Here is a 19,127-nt window from a genome sequence, read left to right on the forward strand (position 1 = left end):
GCCTCAGAAGTTCTGGAAAAAGGTGATAAGATAAGTAGTAGAGTACTACACAGTGATAAGATAATCCACTGGCAAAAGAAATTATTATTTTCTCATCCATAGTTAGATTATGCTAGTACTCCTTTAAAACAAATGTGTCACTCCTATTTTAAAATTGTACTTTGAACAGATTGGCTTGATTTGAAAGGAGTTTGACAAAGTTGCATTGTTCTATCACATCTGTTTAACATTTAATAAAAAGAAAATAATGTGCATAGCTCTTTGTGGTTAATGTAATGGTCTTCACATTGGAGGAGGCAGATGCTGCAATCTGTGTTATGTTGATGATGTCATTTTTGTAAATGAGTGTGAGGAGAAGATTCAGAGCTTGTAAAGTGACTATATAAATAGAATGTGAAATTTTAGTTTCACCTGAACAGTGTTTTAAAACATAGTTGATGATTGGAAGGCACATACTCATCTTCATCAGAGTTAGGGACAAGTGTGTTATATTTTGTGTGTAATGTTTTGAATGTGTAATAATAAATGCAGTATTATTTTGCCATTTTCAATTCACATACAGTGAAAGAAGATTGATATAAAAGAATTAAATGAATTCTGCAGATAAGCCTAATTACAGAACCATTCATATGTTTTGCCAGTCAAGAGGTAACACATCTTTCTATTAACATGAAAAGAGGTTTTACTCATTTAACAATTGCTTGTGTATTTCTGAAACTTAGCATGAAAGCCTGAAAACTATGCCTAACTTCTCAATTGCAAAATTGTTAAAAATTAGGATTAATATAAAATAAGTGGAAAGCAAACTAAGTACCTATTTTTATTAATTTAGCAAATGTATCAATTTTGTGCATTTTATTCTTCTAATCCCTGGTGATATTGCCTATTTGGTCCCACTATTTTTATTTGAAAATACTGGATTTCAAATTGATTATTTTTCTACTGTAGTTATGTGCAACTTTCTTTTCAGAAAATTTTGCACCTACCATGAATGACTTAAATGTATTCCCATTGCCATTTTATAGCATGTGTTCTTATTACCAACATATCGTCCATGGCAAATTTAATGTGAATTTGAATACACTGACTATAGTTACGACATTTACTCTATACATTTTAAAAGAAAGCTGGAGTTAATGTTTAATATGTTTATCGGCTTCCTAGTTCTTTGTTTAGTCAGCACCCTAGAATGTAAATCTTCCAATTAACTACACATTCGTTTGAATTACTTAATATTTCCACTGAATATATTTCCACGATGTGTATGCACCAAAATATCTACAGCAGGTTCTGGTGTAAATGATTAGGTGATGTTTAAGCATGTGTTAATTGTTACTGTAATCCAGGTGTAATCAGTATCTTTGTCCATATAATCCTTGCTTTAAATCATTGGGGTGTGCTTTTATCTAAGTATCTGCCATTCTCCACTCAATGGGTTTGGGTAGATGTGGATTTAGAAGGAAAGCACTTGCCCTCACTGACAACCTAAGCAAAAAGAGCTCAATACTGTCTTCTTCCAAGAAAAAAAAAATGTTAGAGAAAAATGGCATCAAATTGTTCACCAAGAAAGGACCTGTCATACTGAAATCAGTAGAAATGTTGGCTGGCATTCTGGCACTTCATGTTGACACTGACTGCCCAAATCACTACCAGGCACAACTTCTATATAGCTTTCTGTAACAAACAATAATATAGATTCCAGACATTGATTTGACCTAAAGCCAGACAAAGCCAATCACACTGAATGACATTTACCTCAAATATTCCAAACAAAACATTACGACTTTTTTTAAGGAAACTTCATGCTATAATACTAACACCTGGGGTCTATCTAAATCCTCAGTGTTTAGCCATTTTGATCATTATTATTTGTTTTTATCTATTTGACAAAAGCACTGACCTTAGAGCAAAGATGCATGTGTTCACCATCCACAAGTATTCTTTTGTGGATTCTTCACATTATCAAACTTGTATTTGTTGGCTGACTTCTGGCTGGGCAGGAAAAAGTTTATTAGTTTTCAATAAGACATACTAATTACTATAGGGCTACCAATTGTTAGTCATTAAAATTGAGACCAGGCATGGTACCTAGGATCAAGGAAATCTCCAACTCCCTTCCTAAGAAGGATTTTTATGTGGAGTGGGAGATGTATGTTCAGACTAAAATCAACAGAGAGCATTCTTCTGCTTTCCTCATGAAAGCACTCCCAGCATGTTAGGAAGAGGAGCATCCAATGAGTGAATGAGAACTATTATCTTTCTGTTGGAGCAAGTGACATCCTCAATCTGACTGGAAAAGAAATGGGACAGGAGGAATTATAGAAGCTGGTGCAATTTTCCTGGCCCACAGGACAAAAGGAAAGCTTAGAGAATTAATTGTGTGGCCTCTCTAAAAGTGTCAGTATATATTTTCTATGCAAAATATGTCTTTTGCACCTTGTTACAAAGGTACTATAGCACTTCCATAGTTTATCAAGCTGATTTATGTACTTGAGGCAAGATTTAACCCTTTTTGTTATACAAGAGTAAGAAAACGTACTCACCCAAATTTGCAGCTATAATCAAGGACAGGTCTGCTTGAAGATGGGGGGAATTAGGTGGCAGGCTTGTATAAGTCCAAAATTCTGGAGACCTACTCAGGCTGAATCATGGAATCTTTTGTAATTCACTCAACTGGACAAAATACTAAGATGATAGGGGGCTTAGAAATACCTACATGACACTGGGCGCATCTATTCGTGGCCATATGGTGCCTCTGTTACTGTGCCATCATTTAGTACTTCCTTTGCAAGTACTAAAAGACGGTGCAGTAACAGCCCATACTGCACTATGTTGGCTGTGTACAGTGTTTTGACCACCATGTCGCCATAGAAATATGCTATAACAAGGGAGCCTATTGCTACAGCGGCATCACGGTTTTTGCCAATAGACGCTACAGCGCCATAGCATCTTGTATAGATGCGCTCACTGTGTAGAACGTTAATTTCTCATATTATGGTCCTGGTTGTTCATGAGTCAGTAAACAGCAGTTTATGGATAGCAAGATAGTCATGTTAAAATAGTTCTTAAAAAAATACATTTTTGGTTTAAGCACCTGCTAGCAGCCTCACGGTTCTATCAAAAATGGAAGGAAGTATTTTCCAATGGAAGGGCATGTGTTCCTGTAGATACTCTTTACTAAAAGGCAGTATATGCTATGTAACCATATGAGAAGTGCAGTTTACAGTGCATTGTTTTATATTAACCATATTGGAACAACGGAAGTATGTAGCCAGATTAGTCTGGTTGTAGAAAGTGGGTTATATTGCCTACCTTCATTCTGAGCTCTTTCATTGGCTCTCCAATGTGTTTTGAATCAATGAATCCAATTTGAGAAATATTTTAAATATATTTTGTATTGTATCATTTCTCCCTCTGCCCACCACCATACCACATACAGTATTACCCTTTTCCTTTTCAAGTAGTGTTAGTGTATATTCTGCAGTGCTTCATAACTGAGATAAGAGGTTATTCACTGATCTCCTCCACATTTTATTAATGTGCCCCAGCCTTCCTTCCAAGTCAATGAGTCACTCTTTCAAGACCTTATGGATTATTATTGACTTTATAAGTAGAACATCACAATGTCTTATGAAAGATTGTGTTTTTAAGTTACACAAGGAATGTGCCAGAAGCTTTAGCATTTTTGTCTGTCAGCTTTGGAATGAACATGAGGCACCTATACACATGCAGCAAGGCTGCTCCAGTGCACTATAATTAGTTGCGATTCTACAATTGGAGCGTAACTACCACAGCAGACTATAGTGTCACGTGCATCAGCCTCCCCATGCTGAAAAATGGTAGCGGGGGTACTTTATCTAAAGCTCATTCAATGACCTTTAGTTAAAGCTTCCCTGTCATCATTTTTCAGTGTAGGGATGCTGATGCACATAATGCTCTGGGCACTTTAATTAGAGAGGCTCTCAGAGTCACTCTAATTAAAGTGCCCTCCCCCCCGCCCCCTAGCATGTGTATAAACGCCCCAAGAAAGTAAGTCTTTTTAAACTGAAGCAATGAAAATTTAGCTTGTGTACCACCATTATGAATGACTAAAATAATTAAAACTGTGTAATTAAGAAGCTGTCAAATCCTTCCAAGCTTCCAGAGGGTTCATTCTGTCTCCATTCATTCATACGTGACTATATTGAGCCTGAGAAGTAACAAAGGGAAGGAGTGGCATTTCCTTTTAATAGAAATGCCTGTATGTCCTTTTCTAAAATCCAAACCAGTCAACTCCTGTCTTACTACCATCTCTTTCTAAAGAGCTTCACTTAGTATTGTCAGCCTGTGTATTAGCACAGCATCCAATGATGATAAAATTGAAGAGTTCTACAGCCATCTGCAGGAACTCATTGGATACTGTGACAGAGCACTGTGTTGCTTTTTTATAGAGGATTTCATTGTTCAAGTTGGATGAAAGATGTGTTAATTACAGTATAATGGACAACAATGTATTCAAGTCTTTAAAACATATTCTAACAGTTTTGTTTTGAAACATTTTTTTCAGTGTTGTATGTATAGTACAACATAGTTGATTATTTTCAATTCAGCAACAAAAAATCCCTTATTTTTTAATGAAAAATGCAAACTTTAAAAGCTCAAGCTATGTCTAAATTACATCAAACTGTCACCACCATCACTTATAAACAATCTGGGCAATGTTGGAGGTCTTAAATGTAATTTGGCATATAGTTTGAAACCTAAAAAGAAGTACAAATATAATATGAGAAGACTTTTGCTATACATGTATGAGCATTACAAACTGGTAGTATAATGACAGTAGCCAAAGAACAGCATTATAGCTTGTAAGGAAGAAGAATATTGAATGGAAAACAATGGGAGTAAAGTGACCAACAGAAATGCTAGTAATAATGAATAGACATATAAAATAAATATATTAGTAAATGATTTATGAGAAGGGTACCCAGATGCCCCTAAATGAGATTGAGGCCCCATTGTCTTGGATTTTGTACTAGTATAGATGAAGTGTGGCTAATTCTTAAAACAGCTCTGTGAAGTGACTCTGGAATAATTCACACTTCCCTACTGGTATAAATGAAGACTACCTGATTGCTTTTGGAGGGTTTTGTTTTGTTTTTTTGTTTGTTTTTGTATTTGAAAAAAATGCATATTGAGATTAGTAATTTCCCCAGGGCCCCAAAGTATATACTTAGCTGAACTCCATGTAAATAATACAGATTCATAGATTATAAGGCCAGAAGGGACTTTGGAAGATCATTCGGTCCAGCCCCCTGCACCAGGCAGGAAAAACACCTGGGGTTAGGTGAGCCCAGCAAGGTGACCATCCAGTCTCCTCTTGAAGATCTTCAGGGTAGGTGCACCACCTCTGGAGGGAGCTTATTCCAGTCGGGACACCCTGACTATAAAGATTTTTCCTAATGTTGAGTCTGAAACAGTCTTCTAGGAGTTTGTAGCCATTACTTCCCCAAGGGTGCCTTGGTGAACAGTTGCTCACCAAGCCTTTGATGTACTCCCCTAATGTAGCAGTAAGCTGCTACCAGGTCCCCTCTCAGCCTTTTCTTTTTCAGGCTGAACAGTTCTAGGTCCCGCAGTTTTTCGTCGTATGGCTTGCCTTGCAAATATCTGATTATATGGGTGGCCCTTCTCTGGACTCTCTCAAGCGTTTCCACGTCCCTGTTAAAGTGTGGTGTCCAGAACTGGATGCAGTACTCCAACTATGGTCTTACCAATGCTGAGTAGAGTGGAAGAGTACTTCCTTGGTTTTGCTGGAAATGTATCAATTGATGCATGCCAGAGTATTATTTGCCCTACTGGCTACAGCATCACACTGCCGGCTCATATTCATAGTGTGGCCTGTTATTTACCCCAGGTCTCTTTCGTTCATGGTGCTGGTCAGTTTGGCGCCACCAAGCCTATAGATGTGTAGGGAGTTGTTCATCCCCAAGTGGAGCATTTTACATTTCTCAATATTGAACTTCATCTGGTTCCAATCCGCCCAACTTGCTAGCCTGTCTAGATCTGCCTGTATCTGTAGCCTGTCTTCAAGCGTTACCACGCTTCCCTATAACTTGGGTGTTGTGTGCAAACTTGGCCATTGAGCTCTTCACCCCCACATGCAAATCGCTGATAAAGATGTTGAAAAGTACTGGACAAAGCACCAACTCCTGTGGGACACCACCGGCCACTTCTCGCCAGTGCGACACAGTGTTACTTAAAATTGCCAAGAGCTCAAATCAAGAGCGAGACCTTAAAAAGGGGATAAGGCAAAATATCGTGTTTATTGGTTGCATGAAGCAGATACATAAGCTTGGACAAACCAGCCATACAAAGACATACACAAGCATACATACAAACAGACATACAGACAAAACCACTCCAGTAATATATTATAGTTACCAGCAGATGTTAATCAATATTAGCACTGGATGGCCGGGTCCAGGCTTATTGAGGGTGATAGGAGCAGGGAAAGAACAGACATGCATGCCTGTGCTCTATGAGGTTGCAGAGAGTGGATTTCCCATCTTGGCTTGCATGCATCTCACTTTTATAGGGATTTCAAGTCTTTCTTCAGCATTGGGGATTTTCCACGTTCAGTCTTTAATTAGAGGTTGTTTCTTGTTATCTCAGCTTTAGGTCATTCCAGTAAAGTTGATTTTCTCTGCTGAAGCACTGTATACTTGGTCTTGAAGCATTTGTGTCCTTGATCTTGAAGCATTGTATAGTTCAAATGGCAGGATATGCAAAATGTCTTCTTCTTTGCACCTGATCACAGACAAGTTCTTCAGCCATCCATTAATTAGTTTACTGTCTGGTAACTTATACATTGGCTTCTTGTTGCTTACGCACTCGATTAAATCTTCTGTTTTCATGCAAATAGTTACCATTCTTTCACCATTCACCCTTTCACATAGACGCTCACGTACACAAGGCATACGAAGTTTATCTACTCGTGTCAAGCAGGGAAACAAGCACAAAATGGAGTTTTAGTTGTTCATACAATCATAGAGGTACTATTATCATTTAAACATAATAACTAATATGCAAAAATTCATACGCTGAGTCCTACCCTGCCACCAGTTTCCCGCCCGCCTGTCTCGGAGTTAAGCCCACAATTCTCCAATTTTCTTGTGAGGACATCGTGAGATATCAGATCAAAGACTTTTTGGAAGTCAAGGTATACAGTGTCAACCTCCTCTCTCTCATCCACGTGGTGAGTTACCTGATCATAAAAGGAGATGAGGTTGATAAGACAAGACCTGCCCACAACAAAGCCATACTAGCTGTTCAGAATCTTACTTTCTGCAAGCTTATCACAGATAGACTCCTTGATGAATTTTCCCAGGATTTTCCCTGGGATAGAAGTTAGGCTAATTGGCCTATAGTTACCCGGGTCCTCCCTCTTCCCCTTGTAGATGGGCACCACATTGGCTGTCTTCCAGTCCTCAGGGACCTCTCCAGGGCACCATGAGTTGTGGAAGAGTTTTGCCAAGGGTTCCGCAATTACTTTGGCCAGCCCCTTCAGGACTTTTGAATGAAGTTCATCCGGTCCTGCTGACATATATATGTCTAATTGTTTTAATTGATCACACACCAATTCTATGGCAATAGTAAGAATCCTACCCTGCTCATTCTGTACCCTACCTGGCATGATTTTCCCCTTGGCCCAGTGAAATACCGAGACAAAGTAGTCATTCAGGAGTTCAGTTTTCTCCTGAGTGCTGGTAGCCATCTCTCCTGAGTTGTTGAGCAATGGCCCCATACTCCCATTTGTCTTCCTCCTGTTCCCTATGTACCTAAACACGGACTTCTTGTTGTCCTTGATTCGCATTGCTAATTTAAGTTTAGTTGCCACTTTTGCCTTTCTAATCTGTTCCCTACAAGTGCAGGCCAGTTATTCATTAACTGGGATCAGTCTGCCAAGGTTTACATACTTTAAGGCTTATTACCTTTTTTTCCCCTCTAAAATTCATGGGACCTAGGCTTTACAAGCTTTGAAATGGGCAGCTTTGTTAGTTTCACCAATTATACTATTACATACTGTATGGTTACAGACAATGGGCCTAGAGTTCCTACATATTTAAGTGGTTCATGTCCACAACCACTATACAGAGAAGCAGTTTGTTACAATGTAAGTAATGGTTAACATACTGAAAGTAGCTTTGTGTTAAGCAAATTAGGCATTTACCCAATAAGCATGTAAGCGGAGGTCACTATATTTAGAAGTTCCCAACATCCTGGATTCAGTCACTGTCCTATTCCACTTTTCTGTGACTGAAGTGAAATTTACATTTGAGGTGAATTTCTCCTCATTTCAGCTGAATGATAAGTGCAAAGGTAAAAATACCTGTGAGTATTATAGCCATAATTGGGAAAAGAAAAGTAAACAAGATCTGCTTTCAGTGTTCCATAGATCATGAATGTAGGGCCTCTTTCAGAGGAAACTGGTTATGAATTGAAATGCCAACATAAACCTGAAGGACACTTGAGAGAATTCCAGTGATCATAAAGATCAGACTAGTTCAAACCCTGGCTTTAACCTGCTCCAATGACTTTGAGATGTAAAAATTCCTAATTGTAAATGAAAAATAGATGATTATTGAAAATATTGTCTCACTGGGAATACTGAGGGGACTGAACAAAATGAAGAGTTTTTTCATGGTATCAGTATGGATGACATGGTTCTTGGGGGTAGGAGGGTCAAATTTAAACAGGTATAATGTCATCATATCTCATGAAATGTCAGTTATGAAGTGAGAAAACAGTGAGGAAGAAGGTAAAGGAAATGGTGCATGGATAAGAGTAGTGCGAAGAGAACATTTACAGCAAATAGGCATGAGCATTCATTGGAGGGTATCTCTACTGAGATAAATACAGCAGTTATTGTAGTATAACGTTATTAAAGCATATTATTTGGGGAATGTTTTTCTTGTTCTAAGTGTTCTCTCTCTTTTCCCCAAACTTTATGCATTATTGCATGCCCTTACATACAAAGGGGATCTAACCACTGTGTACAAGAGGAAGGAAGAATACATTTTGACAATAGATTCTTCCATTCCATTTTTTGTGTAATGTGTTGAGGCTTGACAACAACAACATCAAATCTTGGCCTCCTAGTGTAAGTTCACAGCAGTCTGGCTTTAACAGCCCTCTTACTTCCCTCTGCCACAACTTTGCCGCTGCTATGACACTTGCAGGCCTGCTCCACTGTGGTGCAGCTGATGCCCTGTCTATGCTTATATTTTTCTTATTGACAGTGAGTGTTCTTGCCAAACGCCAGGGACCATAGTCACATCTGTTTGTCTCCCAAGCTTGTCTGAGGCTGCTTGGGAACGCTTTTTATCCAGAGGGCAGCTTTAACTAGGCCTAATGCTCTGAAAAGCCTCTATTTGTAAATGCATACAATGAGGCGACAAGTTCCTGTTGTCTTTCCTTAAAAATTATTCCATTTGACACTGCTTGCTCCAGTTCCTGTCACCAGCATATCAAAAGCCAAGTTTTCAGGCAAGGTGGTCTTAACAAGTTTTATTTTTTTCCCCAGCAAAATGCCTAGCTTTCCACGAGAGCACTATTTATAAGTGATAGCTTGCAGCAAGCTATGGATAAGTAGATAGAAATCAGGCAAATCGCTTTCTTCCTCTTTGTAATCCTTGCATTTATGATTTAATGTTAAGAACCATAATATTGAATCTAAACAGATTCTTAGGGTCAGTGTACTCCCTACTTCTCAATGACCGTATAATAGGAATTTAGAAATATATTGTATATGAGCTGTTATTTGTGTTTAGAGCAAAAATGTAGCGTCTTGCCCTCCACTAAACTGTAGTTTTGTCCCTTCCTCCTTAAGATGTAATGTTTTGTCTTTTAGTGATTTAAATCGACAATAAAATGTTAGTTGTAAATCCTTTTGGAAATAAATGCTGCTTTATAATTAGTTTTAGATCCAGATACAATAGCTGTTGTTATGAGACTGGATTTCTTAGTTTAATGAACACACCAAGAATTTGGGTTGGCTCTATAGAATTTTCCTCAAAACAACAACAAAGAAATATCTGCTCTCACCTTGGCTAGTGATCAGGTTGTAGTGCTTTGCAAAGACAAATGATTCATTTATGCTGAAAGAACAAGGTTGCCTTTCAGACATTCATTGATTTTAAATTAAAAAGTAACTGCTATGTTCTACATGAAGGGTGACGACAATAATACAGTAGTCCTAACTTAGTGTTAGTTGTTGCAACTCTGTTCTCTGTGTGCCTGAAGGAAAAGTTGGGAGACCTGAGTAACAGAATTTTGCTGATCAGTAATCTCGATATCTCAATACAGTGTAACCAATAATCAGTTCTGGGTTGAATTACTCAAACAGTTCTCCTATAATTCAGGTCTGCAGGTTCAATTAGCTGACTTTATTCATTTTTATTATCATTCAATTTGTATTTCTCCGCCTCCATGTTTGCTACCTTCTCTCCTTTTGTATAATTCCAGAAGGAAAAAAATCCACATATTCCATTCTGCTAAGTATGAGACATGTCCAGGAGACGTAATGAAATTTGGATTTGGGGGGAAAGGTGGTGGTGATCTTTATTTCATATTCATAGACAATTCTGTTTAATGAAATAAAACATACTTCAGTGAACTCTGAACATTTTCAGTCTTCCCTGCTGCTGCACATTAATTTTGAATGAAAAAGGATACATTAGTTTATAAATTAAACCATATATTTTTAAATTTTGATATTTGCTTCCCATTAGTTTGTATTCAAATGTTTAAAAGTACAGAGTGTGATTGGGTTGTATTTTAAACAGAGAGTGAAATAAGTGGTCTATTTAGGTGAACCAATTTTTGACAGTAGTAGTTTTCTAAAGATTCCTAAGTAGCCTGATTCTCTAACATACAGTGTTCTCAGTTTTTAGGAACAATTTTTGTTTAAAAAATAAAGCCATATTACTGTACAATTAAAAAAATAGGTAAGTATTGTGCCCAGAGTTATTTTAACTAAGTACACACAATTTGTAAGTTAAAACCTGTATACTTAATAAAAACTTTTAAAAAATATTCCCTTTTGAATTTTTGTTGCTCTTATTAGCCTTTTTCCATAGTTACTAAATTATTGCATTTCTCCTCATTTTCATATGTATTATCAATCACAAAAAAAGATTTTTAATAAGCTCAGCCTATGAGTGAAAAAATTCTGGTAAATGCAGTTAATGGAAGTCAACGTTAAAATAAGATAAAGCAGTGCCAAAGAACTGGCACAGTAAGTTAGAATAAGGTACACATTTGTGCAGTAATTAAATCTCTTGGAGTATTTTCTTTTAAAATCACTTCCTTGTTAATTTACGAAGTCTTGCACCTTTTTTAATAGTAAAAAAAAAGATTATTAAATGATTAAACATTAACCACTTTCAGCCAAGTAGTGGGGGTTTACTTTTTTCCAGTGTTATTCAGAAAATCTAAATATTTGTTTATAGCATATAATTAATTTGTTATGCATTAAGTAATGCTGTAGCGAAAAGAAACCATGTAAGTGCAAGAAAGCAAAATTCATGCAGGCTAAGGATTTGAGTGGAAACATATTACTTTGCATTGGCACCAATCTACTAGAAGTAGTTATCTCCCTTGTAATTTATCAAAATTCACTACATTTTTGCTAAAATTATAGTTATTTAATTTTTCCATGCATTCTCTAATGTTTAATGCATCTCCATAAATACCTTCCCTTTTCCCACCCCATCCCCCTTTAGTTCTCATCTGCAGAAATTAATGCAGGCAGTAACTTTCCAACTAAAGGAATAACATGCTACTTACAGGAAAAACGACAACTATTATTCTAGTTTAACAGTGCAAATCATGTTAAATTCCCCAATTCAGGATAATCCCTATTGACTTTTTCTGGGGTAACCTGACAGCCAGTAGCTAGTTCAGTCCATTAAGAATATCTGGCTATTTGCCACCTACTGTAACTGCTTAATTTCACCAGTCCAAAAATAAAAGCTCATAATTGTTTAATGGGCAGAGCAACATATCCAACCATCACTATGTCATTTTCATGCTCAGCCAGTGATTAAAAAAGGAAATATCAACATGTAGCGCAAGTTTATTTCATATACATCTTAAAGAGGATCCGTTTCATGTTACCCAGTGCATTCTTCATCTTTCTTTAAAATGAATTGATAATACTTTTCCTGTAATAAATGTTGTTCTGGCAGTAAGGCATTAGTAACCAATTGATAACCTACCAACGATATTGTGATCTCTTTTGATAATTAATCTTAGTTATTTTCCAGTCAGAAGCAAGCGTGTTTTATGTTGAGGTAGAAAGATTGCCAGTTTTGAAAATTGAAAAGCATTCCTTTTATATTATTCATTCCAGTAACAATTTATGATGCTGTGTTTAGATGCTGAGCGCTTGTCAACAAACATGATTATGTTTCAATATAAACAAGATTGGTGACTTCACTATGCAGCTCCATCTTCGTTGAGAATGTTTTGATTTAGGTTTAGTTTGTATAACCTGTGTATTTGTGTCATTTTCCACTCTTTGTTAATAGTTTTCTCTGATAATTACTTGCAGACAAACAAGCTTACACTTAGGATCATTGTGTATGGGAGATGTCAAACGGAGAAGGAAAGCTGCACCCCTGCCAGGACCCACAGGTAATTCATTTTACTGTGAAGTTAAATCTTCAAGGTACATTGGTCAGTAACCCTGCAAAGTGCATGATAAATTCATCAACTCTTCCAATAGCCTCAGGTATGTGCTTTAATATTTAGATATACCGAGCATTTGAAGGACAGTTGAGTCAGTTGATTCCCTAATCTCTCATACTAAACCTTTTCAAATACAATACTTCTTTAAAGAAAAGTGATCTCTTTGCCTTTGATAAAAATGTTAGACAACAGAGTTTCCTATTCATGTGCAGTCAAGAATACAAGGTTGGGAAGCATGTGTCTATTTTACAATGAAGATTGTATGAAAAATAGAATAAATTTAGAAAGCGACAAATGTTGGGCAAACAATTGAAAGTTTGGAGTCAAGAATATGACAGATAGCTTCAAAATAAGTGCAGCACATTAAGTGGCTAACACCTGCAAGTGCATTTTCTGGAAGGTTTTTTTACAGATGCGAGGTCACAACCAGAGCATACATTTTGCTGATGTCACAGCTGGGAAATTACTTTTTCAATACCTAACTGTGATTTATAGGACTCTCAGTTTGTTTATATTAATTATATATGTGTACTCTATTTTATATGTGTATGTGTATCTTTGTGTTTACATCTACAGTTTGGTTTCATGTATTTTTCACAAATATGTATGATATGAATAATGTAGCTATTGGTATATTAGCATATACTTGTGGTACCTTATACATAGGATTCTTAAATTCAGTTCAATCCTAGATAAATATTTTTAGAGTAACCTAATGTTTGCATTCCAGTTGAATGGCCCCCTGAATATTTCATTGTTTTGAGTATCAGTGATAGAAACAGACCAAGAACAATCTCAGAAATGCTATAAAAGCACCTTAGTGGCAGCACTATGGAAAAAGAAAATGCCTGGGTCAGGTCCTAAGACTCTGAACGTATGTGAAGTGAGGAGGAAAATACTTAATGGCTGAGGAGAGGATAATATAATTATTTCTACAAGGTGATTTTGACTTAACAACTTGCAAGTACCAGAAAAAGTCATTTTTGTACAGAGTAGGTATAAAGTATCAGGAAATTCATTTTATTATGCATTTTACCTTGGACTTCCAGTGTCCACTATTTTATTTTTACAAGCTGACTCATTATTTGCAAAGGCAACCTTTTGATAATGAGGTCACTCAATATTTTTTATAAGCATTCATTCTTTTTCCAAATACATGACTACATCTTCACAATATACAAGATTTTCCCCCCTAAACGCTTTGTCTTATATTTAGAGGAAGAAATACAACATTTTTAAAAAACAACAACAAGAAGCTTTGTATTTGCTTCTGTTTAGCTACTGTAAATTTATCCCTTTAATTTAAGCTGAACTATTTCATTTTGTACTGAACAGAAAGATGGAAAATTTTATGTTGGATTATAATCAAATGAAATGATTTTCTGTTTGCATATTTGTGGGTTTTTTAAACAAATATAAACCTTAAAAATATTAAGTCATACCGTGTCGGGGATACAGGTATGTTCATGTACAAATATTACAGAAATATATTGTGATAATCTCAATATATTCCAACATTTTTTCTTCCCACGGATGAATTAATGTTAAAATCCTTTATTAAAAACATTTGATACCATAATTTGAAAGGAAAAAACTTGCATACCAACAAGAAAGCTAGATTAGAACAAATGACTAGTATGCTTATTGGCATTTCTTTTTCCCAAATACATTAAATAGTTAAAACATAGGAACCAAAGGACCAGATTTAAGCCCCCCAAAATTATTTGCAGACTTTTTTCCAGTTAGATGCATGTGGACAATAATCACAGTAGTGTTTCTCTGCAAACCAAGAGAAACAGTCTGTCAGTGTTTTCTCTACCTCCTATTTGAACATGGTTGTGAAAGCTAAAGGCTGAGTGTAGATTGGTGATCAACTATATAAGCTTTATTTTGAGGTTTGATACACGTGCTACAAATTAGTAAAGCATGACCTTATGTGTCAGCCAGGTAGGTGAGGAAAACAGTTTGGTTTCATAACCCCAATCTATGTTTACAGGAGAAAATTGCTTGGGTACATGCATTTCTATAATAATATGCATGGTATGTTGCATTTTTTTTTTTTTTTTGTATATTTGAGATGGATGCTACCGGGGAGAATTACTGGTGATACTAATTAGGTGTTGAAATATGTTGTGTGTATTTTTATGAATAGTCAGGTTAGCACCTGCTCCAGTACACACTTTCCGATATCTTACAAAGCTGTAGACCACTGTAGCTAGCAGTGTTATTGGTTAAACATTTATTAATTGTGACAAGAACACCCAATTTATTTCAGTACTCTAGCTTATTTACTGCTCTTTCACCTTTGTATTTTGTATTGAAAAAGTAAAATGAATATTGATAGGGTTAGGTATTGATTTCTAAATTTATAGCCTGTTCTCAGCCTTGAGTCAAAGTCACATACCAATAGGTTTGTGTGCATTAGTAGCAAAGGATGTAGATTTACTCTTGTAGCTATGAGAAACTATTGAAGCAAAAAAGTTTAGCTGCACAGAGCATTTTATAGTTTGAAAAATGTCATCTGTAAAGGTGAAGTAAAGAAAGCCACGTTGAAAAGCAGTGAATAAAATAAGAGAAATGCTATTAGATATGGATTGCAAGGGAGACTTACCAGCTGACAGCAGAGGCAATTATGTCCTATTCTTCTGTTTTTACTACAATACTTTTTCTGGGGTTTGTGCTTTTAATAAAGTCTCTTTTGACACGTCATCTACTTAACTAATCCATTTACTAAATTAAAGAATGATTCATTGTAAGTATACATTGCATGTTTTTTAAGTATGACTTCTGTTTCTTAAGAATCAGAAATGCATGATGTTATACATTGCAGTCAACTACACGTTTTCTGGCCCAACTTCCTCTAAAGAAATTGATACCTGATATTTAAGCAACACTGCATTCAGACGTGGGACAATGTTGCTCTGAATTACTTCACGTCTTCTAACCACCTGAATAGTAGTACTAATCAATATGACACTCTGACATCATTCATTGCAATTACACAATGCACTCAATTTTTTTTTAACTTTTCCCTGTATTTTTAATTATTTGGTTTGTCTATCAGAAGACAGAACCAGACCAAAACCATATTTAGTACTTTTTTAAAGCAATTGGTAGCCATGTAAATATATCTATACATAGAATGTAGAAGAGAATCAGCAGAGCATTAGATCCCTAAAATGTATGCATTTGAAATGTTCATAGCAACTTCAGTAAACATTCGGAGTTTGTCCATTTTAAGTCTCTAATTAGTTTTGTCAACCTGATGTAAACTGAGTAGGAGTTTCATTCAGTTCTGTTCCTTGAATTCTAATCTTCTCTTCCCTACAGCCTACCTTATTCTCTCAGCTCCCCAAATGATCCTCCGATCCCCATCCCATTTACCATAACCTTTGGATTCTCATTTTTTGTTTTTCTTATATTCCTTTAGATCCTCTAAATTTTATTAGGGAAATGCATGCTATTCCTACCGAACATATTCTGTTTGATATTGGTAGGTTTCTGTTAACTTAAGTTACAATTTACAGACTAGAAATTTCATGCAAATTAAAAAGAAAAAATGAAGACAAATGACCAACTAAAACTCTACAAACTTATATCTTATAAAGATGAAACAGATTTATTAGGTGTAAAATGTATATACATATAGAGCACACCTATATAAAGCATCAAACAAAATGCATCTAAAACCATGTTGATCATTTTCCATAGAAGCAAATTTCAGATTTTACTGGACTTAGCATTTGCCATAGTTCAGACCGATACAATCTGAAATTACTAAGATACGTCTTGTATTAAAAATGTGCTTTAATGAAAAATTTGACAGATTCTTAATTATAGCAGAAGCTCTGAGCACTGCTATAATGCTGTCATGACTCACTTTAACAAGGTAATCAAAAGGCTAAATGTTTTCATTCCTTTTTTAAAATTGCCAATGGAGCAGCTAAGCAAACTATTTTGCTGATGCTTAATGTGTCAGTGATTAAAAATAAGACCTGAATATCTGCAGTGCCTAAATGATTATTTGGAAAAGATTGTGATTATACTGTCATAACAGAGGTTGTCCAGGCTAAGCTTGTGATGAAGGTCAACTTTCTTAGGTATTTATAGATAAAAAGCAGACTTGCCTCACCTGGATAAACTGGAGGTAAATTTCCCAAACACTTGGGCATGACTTGTTCAAACTCCACATAATTCCCTGTGTGGACAATTTAGAATTTATGCCCTCCATCTTAGATCTGACATCTAAGTGATATTGGTTGTCAGTATGGGCAAAGTTTTGATTAATTTTTGTTTGACCCAGTGCTGCTTAAGTTTCTTGTATTCACAGCTCTGGAGACTGAAGTTCTTTGTCTGTACACAGAACAAGTACAACACTTTCACTAGCAGTGGAAGGTTCTCCATGGTGTGTTGCATTATGCTTTATCTATGACCTAGGGGTCAGCCACCTCTAGTGGTAAAAGAGCAGCCCTTGCCTCACTGATGAGAAATCAAGCAACAAAAATTGACTTTTGTGGGGACTACGTTGACATTTTTTGGTGTATTCCCTTTTCTCTGTCTCTCCTTACTACCATATTTATACATTCCATACTACCTCAGAGTGAAGCCTGTGGCAGATGGCAGTGACATTACAGATGGTAAAAAATTTCAAAAGACTTTTAACACCAGATGTAACTATCCTGACTGGTGGGCAAAAATTATCTATTCTGAGCCTAAGCCCCTACTTTAAGGCTCTCTCACATTAAGACATAAAATCTACTACCACACTTGTAAAGCAAACTGGGAAAAAGAGGAAAGAAAAGAGATAATTACTGACAGCCGCAAGGAGCTGGCAAAGGAGAGATGAGTGCCCCGGGAGCCACGGTCCTGGAGCAGCTACTCCATGAGGCTAGAGCAGCTCCAGGAGACCAGAAGAGGAGCATGCAAGGAGCGCGGTGAGCCAAGGAGTGGGGATCAACATCCAAAGCCTTGAGACGCAGGGTGGGACATCCCTAGCAGCAATGAGCCAGTGGACACCTGGTGATTAAACTCAGAAGACACTGGCCAGAGAAACGCCACGGAGCGAAGTGGCGTTTGCAATGAGGGAACAATGCCGTTAAAGGGCCAGCCAGAAGAAAAGTAGCTGAGCCCCAATTGTTAGGATACTGACTTCTTTTTATTATTACTTTGTCCTTCTTTTTATTTGTGGCTGTGTTGCCTCCCTTGTCTCCACAGGCCTGCAGAGTGTTGCATCAGGTGGGCAGAACCCCAACCTGAACTATTTAAAAGGGAAAATCCCCCAGACAGATCAGTATCCGCTGGACAGGGGATATCAGCCCAGATGGGCATCTGTTCTTTTTGCTTGCTTAGAATATTTTATTTTGTTGTTATTATTAGAAGGCTTAACCATCAAGGAAAGAGAATATACAAAAAGCTCTCCCCTGGCCACCTGCTGGACTTACTTGAAACAGAAGAAGTCCAGTAGTCCATGCTGATTTAGCTCTGTTGAGACAGTTATCTAGAAATGCACAAGCCTGTAAAGGAAAAAAAAAGAGATGCCAGTTAAGATCAAGATAAACAAATGGCAGTGTATCATCTGGGTGGCACTAGGCCAGAATGTAGCGGAGGTTGGAGCCCCAAAAGAAACCTACTTTGAGTGATCGTCGTCCAGTGGCGGTGAAAATTACCACCTTCCAATTGTTATCATCCTAAAACATCAAAACGTGGCAGGAAAAAGTAAGGACCACTGCTACAGGAAAGCAAGCAAGTGATCGCGTGACTGAAGGTCAGAGTCGTAAAGGTACCCGGTGGCCATACCTGTGACTTTATCCAGGCCCAGCTGTGACAAAAACATTTGTAAAATTTTTACATTATTAGAATACAAATACAGACATATTGATTCACAGATTCATAAATTGTAGAGTCAGAAGGGACCACAATGGATCATCGTGTCCGACCTCCTCCCCTGGCAGGAAAGAGGACCGATGTCAGATAACCCCAGCCAAGTGACTATCTAGCCTCTTCTTGAAGACCTCCAAGCTAGATGATAGCACCACCTCTCTTGGAAGTCCATTCCAGATCCTGGCCACCCTTACTGTGAAAAATTTCTTCCTAATATCTAACCTAAATCCACTCTCAACTAGTTTACACCCGTATTTCTTCTCTCTCCCTGGGGCGACTTAATAAACAGCGCTTTACCTATTCCCCGCTGACCTCCCCTAATAAATTTATAGGTGGCCACAAGATCTCCCCTTAGCCATCTCTTGTGAAGGCTGAAGAGATTCAGCTCTCTCAACCTCCCCCTGTAGGGTCTATCACAAAGGTCACTAATCATGCAAGTGGCCCTCCTCTGGACCCTCTCCAGATTCTCTGCGTCCCTCTTGAAGTGTGGCACCCAAAACTGGACACAGTACTCCAACTGC

The 19,127-nt window shown here is 37.1% G+C and overlaps 1 protein-coding gene across 4 annotated transcripts in view; it reads left to right on the forward strand.

Annotated features, from left to right (window-relative positions):
* GPATCH2 (G-patch domain containing 2) overlaps nucleotides 1–19,127 on the forward strand; it is a 256,646-nt gene that overhangs the window by 147,121 nt on the left and 90,398 nt on the right. For all 4 annotated transcript variants that reach the window (XM_025202576.1, XM_025202574.1, XM_025202575.1 and 1 more), the window contains exon 8: nucleotides 12,590–12,672. In XM_025202576.1, the coding sequence (XP_025058361.1) occupies nucleotides 12,590–12,672 (83 nt within the window). The remainder of the gene's footprint in view (nucleotides 1–12,589; nucleotides 12,673–19,127) is intronic.

Source organism: Alligator sinensis, unplaced genomic scaffold (assembly GCF_000455745.1).
Source record: "Alligator sinensis unplaced genomic scaffold, ASM45574v1 scaffold178_1, whole genome shotgun sequence".
In the NCBI taxonomy this organism is placed as follows: domain Eukaryota; kingdom Metazoa; phylum Chordata; order Crocodylia; family Alligatoridae; genus Alligator; species Alligator sinensis.